General features: G+C 41.4%; 1 protein-coding gene across 2 annotated transcripts in view; it reads right to left on the bottom strand.

Annotated features, from left to right (window-relative positions):
• The window catches only part of PHIP (pleckstrin homology domain interacting protein), a 334,660-nt gene that overhangs the window by 132,697 nt on the left and 189,691 nt on the right, over positions 1–12,272 (bottom strand). For both annotated transcript variants that reach the window (XM_054021954.1, XM_054021955.1), the window contains exons 18-20: positions 6,995–7,132; positions 5,225–5,408; positions 661–784 (exon numbers count right to left, since the gene is read on the bottom strand). In XM_054021954.1, the coding sequence (XP_053877929.1) occupies positions 661–784; positions 5,225–5,408; positions 6,995–7,132 (446 nt within the window). The remainder of the gene's footprint in view (positions 1–660; positions 785–5,224; positions 5,409–6,994; positions 7,133–12,272) is intronic.

Raw genomic sequence — 12,272 nt, 5'->3', positions numbered from 1 at the left:
AAATCCCTCAAAGAACTGCTCATGAGAGGAGGTACTATTATGGAAAATATTCTGTCACATTTAGTGTCCTTGTTTATATAGGGGATCTGACTGGAGGTTACTCTTGGCATAACTTTTAAACACAAAAACCCATGTGATGTACATGTTAGACAAAGTTTTCTTCCCCTTGTGCAACTTAAGCAATATGCACTCTTATTCATCTGTGACAACCTCAAATAGCAATACCTGCCCTCATGACCAAGATGCATAATTAAGTAATTTCTACTTGACAGGACTTCCAGAAACACAACTCATTGCTTGTTAAGAACATTATAGCAAAGTGACAGCTCTGCTATAGTTAAGACTAGATTTCTGTTTTAAGCACCTTAACTCTATTTCCTGGTTTTCACATCTCTGAGTTTTGCTGACATAGACATTCTGAAAGAGCAATAAGCTATCACTGGGCAATACTAACTCTGTGTTAAAGTTATTTGCCATTTAATAATATAACATGAATAGGCAGGTGCTCTCTCAATAGCTATAAATAAATAAAAAAACATAATATGCCAGTTTCCCATTTTAATTTAAACTGAAGTGAGAAGTTTAGAGACATCTGTGGGCTCAATATACCAAAGTAAGTTTTATGGCAATTTCTGTAATAAAATATGGATGACTATTTACCTTAGAGAAAGAAGGTATTTTGTTCTCTCTTGGAACATGACTTGTAATGTGCTTCCTTTTCTCTTCTGATCTATAAATCTTTATTTCTTCTTCTCCCTTTGCTGTTCTCCATTCCTCCTGTCTACTGGAAGAGAGAAATTAAGAAATGTTAATTTCAGAGTTTCCAGGCTTAGGCCAAAGTCCTATAGTCAGAGATCCTTTTCTTGATGATTTCTGTGTGTGAAGTAGTATAGGATGTTTATCACATTCTTGTGTTAAACAATGGTTACTTACCCTATAGTAACTGCGGCTCTTCAAGATGTTGTTGTCAGCGTGGATCCCATTATGGGTGCATGTGTCTCTCACTCGCACAAGCTTGGAATATTATTAATAGTAGTGTCTGGCAGGGCCACACATACACCTTGTGCTTCCTTGAGGTCCCATGCAAGGGCACAGAGGGTGGAGCGGCCCTAACCCTTCCTCACAATTCAAAGCCAGTGATAGCTTAGGACCACAAAGTGTGGGTGGAGGGTGGGTCATAGGGTCCACACTGACTACATCATCTATAAGAACCACAGTTACTGTAGGGTAAATACATGCTCTCTTCTTCGAAGTATCTGTTAGTGTGGCTCCCACTGTAGGTGACTGGCAAGCAGTATCCTCTTCAGTATGATGGGCATGAGTATTAACTGCATCAGTCAAACAAAGACTGAGTACAGGTCTCCCAAAGTTTGCATTTAATCTAGAAGCCAAGTCAAGTGTATGTTTGACAAACGTGAGTGGTCTGACTCCACAAAGCAGCCTTGCAGATTTCAGACACTGGTATGTTCCAGAAACATGCTGAGGACGCTGCTTGAACTCTGGCAGAATGAGCCCTAACGGTCAGTCGGAGAGGAACATCAAGCAGTTGGTAGCACAGTGAGAGACACAGTTATCCATTTTGAAAGTCTTACCTATAGCTACAAATAGACATGAAGATTGTCTGAAAGAGTTGGTCCTGTCAATATAGTATCAAAGGCTCTAGATACATCCACGGTGTGGAGTTTCTTCTCCCCTTGCACATAACATGGCTTTGCGAAGAACGCAGAGTAAATTGATTGATTCAAATGGAATTCCGAAACCACCTTGGGGAAGAATTTTGCATGAGCTCTCCCTACCATTTTATCTCTATCAAATGAAATACATGAAGGTTCTGCCATGAGTACCTGAAGCTTGCTGACTTTTCTGTCTGAACTGGTGGAGACCAAGCATAATATTTTCACCATAAGATAGTGGATGGAGCACCCCAAGAAGTGCTCCGGGGGGGGGGGGTGTGCTCCTTAAGTCTGTGAAAGATGACACTGAGATCCCATGCTGGAGCAGGGACTCTGACCAAGGTATAAGCATGTTTAAGAAATCTAGATACCACTGGTTAAGAGAAGGCCAAAACCAACTGAATCAGTGGATGATACGCCGATATTGCTGCCAGATGAACCTTAAATCAAACTGAATGAGAGCCCAGAGTGCAGAATTGCAGTAACTAGCGTTGTGATAGCTGGGCCTACAACTTTACTCTAATTATGAGCTCAACTGTAAAAAGTATGTAAAAGTTCACGAAATGTCACAATAACCTATAACAACAAATAAATGTTGATGGGAAAAAGTACAAAAGGGAAACAGACTGAATTAGTCTAAACAAAAACGCCTACTTCTATAACTCAAGGACTGTGTTGAAATCATGCTTGGTAAAAACAGAGATGTTGAACAAAAAATGCATGAACCAGATGAACATATGTTAGGTCTATCTGGTGAACAGATAACAAACCCATCATTCTCTTTTTAGGTCCTTAACAAAGAAGATTTTTTGGGGAAAAGATGAAAGAACAAATGGAAGCTACTAAAGCGAGCTTCACCATTATGGCTGCCACCCCTAGCTACCATTTACTGAGATCTGCCCTTTGTCACCCTGATCTGGAGAAATTACCTGACCAGACCGAGCTAAACAGAGAGGGACTCAAATAACATCACCTCCCCTACCAGCTCCAACTGAATCCCAAACATCACCTGAGATGAAGCAGGATCAAACTTTAACAACAGAAGCAACAAGAGCTCCAGTTCATCTCAACTAGCATCTCTTTTCCTCAAAAGGAGTTACCATCTTTGATACCATCTAAAAGACTGTCAAACAAGGGGGTTTGACCTTCTAAAACTCTCTCCAGCTAAAGGAAATGGGAAGAAGAAATGTTGTTAAAATAAAATCCTTACTTAATATTTTACATTTCAAATGACTTAACTGTTTTTCCTTTTTTTCTGTATGTTTAATAAAAGATTAAAAGAATTTGCAATGGTGTGTTTGCCATAGTACTAAGCAGGCTGAGGTTTCTGGTTACCAACTCCGGACCTTGTTTATGTTTGACACTATTTAAGTCAGACAGTGGTTAGTTATCTTAAACAATTCTGGCCCATTTCTTTTATTCAAATTAATACAACAGTAGTCTAGAACAGAGCTTTTCAAAGCCGGTCCACCGCTTGTTCAGGGAAAACCCCTGGCAGTCCGGGCCGGTTTGTTTACCCGCCGCGTCCGCAGGTTCGGCCGATCGCGACTCTCACTGGCCGCGGTTCGCTAAGCCAGTTTCTAGCCCCAAGATTTTAATTTTGATTTAAGTGTCACAGATTCTTCAGAAGAACCCACATGGCATCTAAGGCAACTGAGTAAAACATATTTGAAAGTAGGTATTTTCAAGAAGCAGTCAGCTGTAGGTTGGTAAATACACTCAAAAGCTTGTGTTTGCGCTCAGGAACAGAGTAGATTTATTCTCAACATCTGTTTCTTATGGGAGTTTTACCACTCACAGAAATAAAATTACTACAGACTTTAACATCTTGACTCCTTTTTTGGCAGATGTGGGTGTGAGAGTCTGTAACACTATGTTCACCCCTTTTTCAAACTAAGATACATTTTGTACAAACTATGCCTTTTAAGGTATTGTTTCAAAACTCAATTTGCTGATCATTACCGTCCTGGTAAAATATGTGTGGCAACATTGTATGCAAAGATATAAGATTCCACTGTATGATGTTACTAAGACGTATCCAAATCTTGGGAAGCAGCCACAAACCAGTTCTTCAGAGACAAAAGGCAAACTGAAGCCTCAGGCAGGTGTCAACGAAATCAAATAGACTATCACCTAATTAAGTGGCCATTCTTTGGCAGGAAAAAGTGTTAGAGTGAGAAATTTACATTTTGCCAAAGAAATAGCTGGATGTTCCCGTCTGCACAGACTGTCTCTTGAACTCCAGCTGGAGATGATTCTCAAAGAAGAGGAAAAAGGTAGTAAGAATGGGGAACAGATGCCCCAAGTTATTCCTCCCTCCCTTTCTCTCTACCCACAGCAGCCACAACACCTGAGGAACAAAGAAACAGCTTTGGACTGAGGGAGAGGACCCTGTCTGAAAGGAAATCAATCAGTGAGACTGCTGGAGTATATGCTGAGAGACTTTTGCTTTGCATTCACTCAGCTTGTTAAGTATTAGTTGGGTTTTATCTTTTATTTCTGTGTAACCAATTCTGACTTTTATGCCTCACTACTTGTAATCACTTAAAATCTATCTTTCTGTAGTTAATAAATTTGCTTTATCGTTTTATCTAAACCAGTGTGTTTGGATTTAAGTGTTTGGGAAACTTCATTTGGGATAACAGGATTTGTGCATATACTCTTCTATAAATAAAATGATGGACTTTATGAGTTGGACTGATTTAGTTGGTGTTGGTCCTGCTTTGAGCAGGGGATTGGACTAGATGACCTCCTGAGGTCTCTTCCAACCCTAATATTCTATGATTCTATTCTATGAGAGCTTGTGTTGTCCAGGAAAGGGCGGGCAGTACAATATGCACATTTCTGGGGGAAAGTTTGGGATCATGAATTTGCTGGTGTTGCTCTACCGTGTAATTCAAGAGTGGTTGGCCAGAACACTCATGCAGTGTAGCTGGGAGTAATTTACATGCTGGAGGCTGTGGGTAAGTAGACCAGGAGTGGTTGCTCTCACAGCGAAGCAGTGTAAAAGGCACCCCAGGTTGGAGAATTGAGAGGGGACAGCTGTTTAACAGTCCAGATTGTACCCTAAGTAATGTCACAGTGGGATACTAAACCAGTTCTTCATTTTTCTGAAATGAACTCAGATTTTGGGTTCATTTCAGAAAAACGATGAACTGGGTCAGTGTCCCATCCCCGCCAAAAAAGGAATCAAGATGTAAAAATAAGGTGCCATAGCCAAATGATTGCTCCCAGCAGCCAGACAGTACTGTTGTAGTGTTTATGGAGTAGGCTACTTATCCTAGGCATTTATGTCCCCTCAGCACAGTATGACAACCTAATCCCCCATTTGCCAAACTAAGACTTTCCAAATCAGCGCCTACCTAAATGCCATTTCTTCCAAAAGATGCAAAAATAGAAAGTTGATATTTTTTTTTAAACTACATTTTAAAAAAACTATAAATCCATCAAGACATACACATACCAAAACTGAGTTACCTTTCAGTTGAAGACTAAAATTCAAACGTAACAATTTAAGAGAATTAATCAATCACCTTTCAGAGATTTCTTACCTGGCTACCCCTGGTGACAGTTCAGGTACCACAACCCTTCGACTCCAAGCCACGAGGTCCCTCTCAGTGGCTATTTCACTTCGTGGTGCATTGCTATGCATCTGTCGCACACCCTCAATTTGTCCACTGCGCCTTAATCCTATATTTGGTGGTGAATGTACTTCTGAGGTAGAGCTTACAGAGCCTGAGAAATTAAAATAGTAATTGTAGTCATCTAAATTCTAAGGGAAGGCTTGCAAAAACAAAGAGCAAGAGTAGCAATTTTAGTACATACTTTACTTGATCTATTGCTTCAGAAGAAAATTAAAGTATTAATTAAAAATGTCCAAGTGCAACTGTATGTCCATATTATCCAGAGGCACATTTCTCCTGCACAAGAATGCAGTTCACAGGCGACAAGCAGTAAAAGTGTAAAGATCTGAATAACGTAAGACAAGCTGATAATGCATTACTGTAGGTTCTCTCAATACACATAGTATATGTTAACTGTTGGCCTTTAAAACCACCTTCTGAAAACATTTGCACATTAAGGGTTATATTTTATCTTAAGCTAACAGAAATTAAGTAGTCTCTTGTCACTGATCTCAGGTTCTAGGTTCACTGTAGCTGGAGATTACCATCCCTACAGACTTTGTCTCTTGAACACCAGCTGGAGATAATTCTCAAAGAAGAGGAAAAAGTGTAAGAATGGGGAACAGATGCCACAAAGTATTCCTCCCTTTCTCTACCCATAGCAGCCACAACATCTGAGGAACCTGGATCTCCTACTGAATCCAGTCACCCCTTAAGAAATGTGAAAAAGCTACTACCCTCAAAAAATCAGATCCATTGTGACATTCATAGAATTTGTGGAGTGATGGAGTCCTGGAGATTAGGTTTCCAGTTCAAAAAAGTAGTTTTGATAGTATATGAGGGGGAAACAAAACAAATATGCAAATAAATACATAAACATACTCCAAACACTCAAATAGGAGCTGACAGCTTAGGCATCCCCTCAAGGTCCTTTCATGTAGAAATTTCCACACAGTAAGATTTTAATATCTCTACCTCTGGTCTGACAGTTCTGGGTCTTGCTCCTTCTTCAGATTTACCTTCACTATTTTAATCTGGTTTTTACTTCCCTGCAGATTACCAGGAGATGTGCAGCAAGCTAACTGCATTGGTCCTTACTATGCTGCTCCAGCGCCAACCTTTTTCAGGAATTGCCTTGTATCTCCCACATTCTTTGTGACACCTATGGTATTTTATCAGTCAGGTAGCTGTTTCCAGATTACACAATAGTATTAAGTTAATACTCTCTCCTAAAGATCACGTGGTTGCAGCACAATTTTTTGAGCTTTGCTGTACAGCTACTGTACGGTTACAATCTATATTCCTTTCAGTTAAATAATTCATTAAATTTTAGAAAAAGGCCGGAAAGCAGCAGTGGTATCCCCAAGTTTGTCTTTTCCACTACTCTCATACCTCCTCAATCTCATTATATCCATTTATTTTCCATTTCCCATATTCTTTCTACATTTCAATTAAAAATCCACATCTGGCCTGTGCTAATGGGCTGTTTAACTGGAGCTGGGATTCTAGGAACCTGCGAGATGGGAAGTTCCCAGAGCTTGGGCTGCAGCCTGAGCCCAAAGGTCTACACTGCAATTAAACAGTCCCTTAGCTTGAGCCCAAGTCAGCTGGCATGGGCCAGCTGTGGGTATTTAACTACAGTGTAGACATACCCTCATTGTAAATTGTTTGAAAAGAAACAAAAAAAGTTTGTTTTACTTCTTCCTATCCGGCTAGTATTGCTGGTGCCTGCCTCCCCAGAACGTCTCTGATCTTGTTCTTGCTGAAGTCTCTGTATCATACTGTCCAGCGGACTAACTTCCTGATTTGCTTGTTGACTCAGTACTTGGTTCAGTCCTGTGGGGAAAAAATGCAAGAAACAAAATTACATTTTTGACACAATAAGAGAAGTATTCCAAACTATCTAAGTTCTACCTGTAAAATTTGCAAAGTGCAATGTAAGTTATTGCATGTCTTGTAAGTGTCAGCATAGAAATTCTAGTTTTAAAAATCTAACCCACTTTTTGCTGGATTTCTTGCTACTAATTAGATTGTCAATTCCATGGGGCTGGAACCATATACTCAAACTTGCATGAGTGCCACAGAAAGTAATGCAAAATAACCTTGGGTAGTTCTTGGAGAAGTAAATATCTTGTTACAGAACTACTGTCAGCAAAGCATAACATTTTGCAGTCTAAGTGCATTCAATTTCAGTAGTTTCCATTTAGTTTATATCTGTATTGGAGTTTAATTATGTATCTGATTAAGACCACAGCTTAATCAACAGTAAACATTTCTTGGACAAACACAAAAAGAATGATTACTTACTCTACAGAAACTATGGTTCTTCAATATGTCATATCCACACAGATTCCACTTGTGGCGCACATGCACCCTTGATCAGATCCTTTTTGACTTGTAGCATCCATTAGGGCCACATGTGCACCCTGGGAGCCCTGGAGCACACCAAGCCTCCCCAGCTGAAAGCATAAAGGGTGGAGTGGGCTTATCCACCAATACAGAAAGCCACAGGAACAGGACTGTGAATTAGTGGGGGGATGGAGGACAGGTTGTGGAAGCTATGTGGACAACATATTTTAAAGAACCAGATACTAGAGCGAAAGTAATCATTCTTTCTTCAAGTGCTTGTCCACACAGATTTCACTCTTGGGGACTAACAAACAATTGTTTAATTGCTTGGAGATGGATAACACGAGTCCTACTTGAATTAGGATAGCAGAATAGCCCTACTGAAAATTAGCACCTGATCTGGAAGCCTACACTAGAGAATAGTGAGTGGTAAGTGTGTGAATTGAGATCCATGTAGCTGCTTTACATATCTCAGATGGAATATTAGCCAAACAGGCAATAAAGGCTGTTTGAGCCATAGTGGAATAAAGTTCTAATATGATCTTTTGAGTTAGATAAGTCATTATGCAATCGGAGATCCATGTGGGTATAGGTTGCCCTCTGTCTGCAAATGCTACAAATAGCCTAGATGTGCTCTTTAAAGATCTTGTCCTATCTAAAAAAGATAAAGCTCTCACTATGGCTATTGTGTAAAGCTTCACTTTCCCTGGATTAATTTGAAGCTTGGGAAAGAAAACCAGAAGGTAAGTGAACTAATTTATATGGGATTCTGAAATAATCTTAGACAGGAACTTCAGGTGAAGTCTAAGGGTAATCCTGTCATTGTGAAATACTGTGTATGGGGCACCAGTCATGAGTGTCCAAATTTCCCCTGCCCTCCTAGATTACTTAAGGATCACTGAAAGCTGTTTTCATTGAGAGGTGAGAAAAGTAGGACACGTGGCAAAGGTGAAAGGGGATCCCCAATAAATCCAGCTAGCACCATATTAAGCTTCCAGGGAGAAGGTGGTATTGTAACGAGGGGGAAAACATAAATAAGTATTTTCTATCATTTTGCCACTCTGCGTGAAAAAAAAAACAACGTCATCTGGGATAGGACAATAATTTGCAGATACTGCTGCTAAATGGACTCTGACTGAACTGATGGAAAGTTCAGGCTTGTCTCCAGGTTAACAAATATTCCACTATTGCTGAAATTGGAGAGATCAGTGGTGAAAGCCACTGTGGACATACTCAGAGAAAACCTCTTCCATTTGGCCTTGTATGTCAATCTGGTCAAAGGCTCTTTGCTTTGAATCAAAGTGTTCTGAATCTCAGCTGAACAGCTTATCTCTTTGTATACCACCCAGCCTGTCAGGTGTAGTGATGCTGGGTCCAGGTTCAGGATCTGCGTGATTATGCCAGGCAGAGCTGGTAAGGAGGCTGTGCTGATGTATTCAGATTTGGAGAATCTCAGAACTCTTGGCCCATGCTGAGCCTATCATGAGGATGTGACCAGTATATTGTCTCGGTTTCTTCAGAACCCTTGGTATCAAGGGTACTGGGGAAAGGCGTACATTAATCCCAGTGTAGCATTCCCTCTGGTGCAAAGCATGCAACACTTGTTGTGACGGGTTGCAAACATGCACACTTTTGAGAGTCCCCATCTGGCAATGCTCAGCAGGATTGAGTATTTGAGAGGCCACTCACAGTTTTCAGAAAACGTCCAGGTGAGCTGGTGGAGAGATATCGAATGCACCATTCCCATAAATGTACAGCTTCTTGGCAGAGTGGAGAGAATCTCTCTCACACTTGTCTGTTTACATAGTGCAACAGTGGTGTTGTCTACCAGTACTTGGATTGCTGAGCACTGCAGAAGAGGTAAGAAACCCTTACATGGCCAGGTGTCTGACGTGGAAACCTAAAATTTTTATGTGTAGACAGGCCTGCTGAGGAACCTGAATTTTCAGCTGCCCAAGTTGCACCAGCACAAACCCTGACTAAAGGCATCTTTTACCAGAACCTTTATAAGGAAAGGCATGGAGGAAGGACACCTGAAATGGTTCTATCCATCAGTTTAACAAGGAGAGGATTTCTTGTGGAACTGTGATCACCATATCCATGAGGTGCCTGTTCAGTAAATATACTGATTTCACCCACCCTTGCCACTTCTAATGTGAAGTCTGGTATGCTGTGTAACGTAAGTGCATGCAGTCATATGTCCCATGAGCCTCAAGCACAGCCTCACCAGTGTTCTTGGGTTGGCTTGAAGTTGAATAAGGAAGCCCATTATTGTCCAAAATCTCAATTGAGGAAGATACGCCCCCACTGACCTGCAGTTTAACACTGCCTCTATGAATTCTATGGTCTGAGTTAGAGTCAATATGGATTCTGAGTCCTAGCGAAACAAATAATTTTAGAATTACATGAAGTGAACCAGTCACTTGCTGTGGAGATCTTCAAACTAGCTAGTTATCTAGATAGGGATCTACCTGAATTCTGGCTCCTTAAGATTAGCTGCCACTACAGCCAGAACTTGGGTAAAGACCCAGGGAAGTTGTGGAGTGGCCAAAGGGTAGGACTCTGTATTGGAAGTGTGATGTTCCTACCAGGAATCTCAGTTACTTTCTGTGTACTGGATGTATCAAAATGTGTGTCTTGCAGATCAAGAGCTATGAACCAGTCCACAGGATCAAAAAAATGGATTACAGAAGTCAGGGTTACCATGAGGAATTTGAAATGATGGATGAAGGTGTTGAGACATCAAAGATTGAGGATAGGTCTCCAACTCCATTTCTTCTTTGGGATTAAGTAGAGGTGGGAATAAAACACTCTTGTCCCTGAATTCTAAGGGCACTTCCTCCATTGCTCCCAATTGTAAAAGGGAGTCTCTCTCTTGCTTCAAACGTCTCTCATGAAAGGGCCCCTGAAAAGGGGGAGGATGCTGGAGGAGATTGAAACTGGAATGGATACCCTTGTTTATTAACCCAGGGGCCCACCTATCCAATGTTATCCCAGCTCAAACTTCTTGAAAATAAAACAAGTGGTTACCAAATGGGGGGAGGGGCAAGTTGAATAGAAAGAGTTTTGTGGTGGAACAATCAAGATGTCAATGGCATCAAATTTATTGTGTATTTGGAGCCCCAGACTGGGAGACAGTTGAGAGGGAGGCAGAATCACCTCTGGTGAAATCTCTGCCTCTCCCTTGGAGTCTCCAATGATGGGGATAATATTGGGATGGAGACCACTGCCTGTAGTGAGACCATGGTCTCTACTGCTCTCTCTTCAGAGAGAAGACAGAGTCCCAAAGAGTGCAAGGTTGCCCTGGAATCTTTCAGGGTATGGAATGCTTCATCTGTGCCACTATTAAACAGATTATTGCACTCAAATGAGAGGTCCTCAATTGCTATCTACCCTCAAGTGGGAGGTTCTCAATTGTTACCTGGACCTCCCTTTGAATTCCAAATGCCTGACCCCATAAAGGATCTCCTCGTGGTAACTCCAGTGGCTATTGTTCTTTCTGCTGTGTCAGACAAATCCGATCACAGACTAAAGTGAGGCTCTGGTAGTCAACTAGCGCTTGGCCATGAGGGATTTCATCTCCTCCTAATGTTTGTTAGATAGTTTATCTACAACACTTAGAGCTTGTCCCAATTAAAAAAAATTGTACTTGAGAGCAGTCCTGGCTAATGATCAGCCCTTTTGGCCAAAAAAGTCAAGGTTTTTAGGTTCCTTTCCATAAGGGGTGGATTTGGAAGACCCTGATGTTTTTGTCCTCTCTTGGACAGCTTGCACCACCAGAAAGCCAGGAGCAGGATGCTAGTAAAAGAACTCAAACCACTCGGCATGGAACTTCTACCTTCCATCAAATCTCCTGGAGCTGGATGGTACCGATGTAAGCATATGCCAAATGGACTTGGCAGGTTCAACTAAGCATTATTTGTAGGCATAATTGGTCTTCCAGATATTCAGAAGTTAATGCTTTTGCTCCTGGATAACCTCTAGAGGAATGTCTACTGTTTCTATCATCCTCATCATTAGCTCTTGAAAGACCTTAAACTGATCCATCAAGGCTGTAGTTGGAGGGTTGATGGCCTCATCCAGGGAAGAAGAGGTGGTGAGTACTCCTGCTCAGCAGAGCGAAGGTCATCCCCCCATTCTCCCTCTAACCTTCTAGTAGCTATGGCTGGATCTGCTGAGAAGTTTGGGGAGAATGAATCTCCTTCCTGGCTGACAGAGAGATCTGGCCCTCGATACAGAGAAGAATGCTGGTTTCCTGGAATAGGGATTCATATCCCAGGGGTACCAATACGGCCATGACTGGTATGGCTATCATGGGGGAGAGGACAAAAGGGGGATACCCACTGGGATGTTCCCAATGCAACCTTGATCATCTTCTAGCTTCTGTAATAGAACTAATCTCTAGAGTCTCACTATGCCACCCATGGGAGTGATGGGCCATCAGAAGGGAAGAATCTCTGCTATATTCTGCTGATGAGGAAGAGCAGGAACAAACCTCCTCTAGGGGACGATCCTATCTGGTGTATCTTATTTAAGACATTGGTGCCAATGAGACACCTCTGGAAAGACATGGCAAATGAGGAGCTGAGGAGTTAGCAACAATGTCTCAATCTACATTCTAGCAAGG

Source organism: Malaclemys terrapin, chromosome 3 (assembly GCF_027887155.1).
Source record: "Malaclemys terrapin pileata isolate rMalTer1 chromosome 3, rMalTer1.hap1, whole genome shotgun sequence".
Classification (NCBI taxonomy): Eukaryota; Metazoa; Chordata; order Testudines; family Emydidae; genus Malaclemys; species Malaclemys terrapin.
Note: the sequence above shows the minus strand (reverse complement) of the source record. Positions and strands in the feature narration are given on the sequence as shown.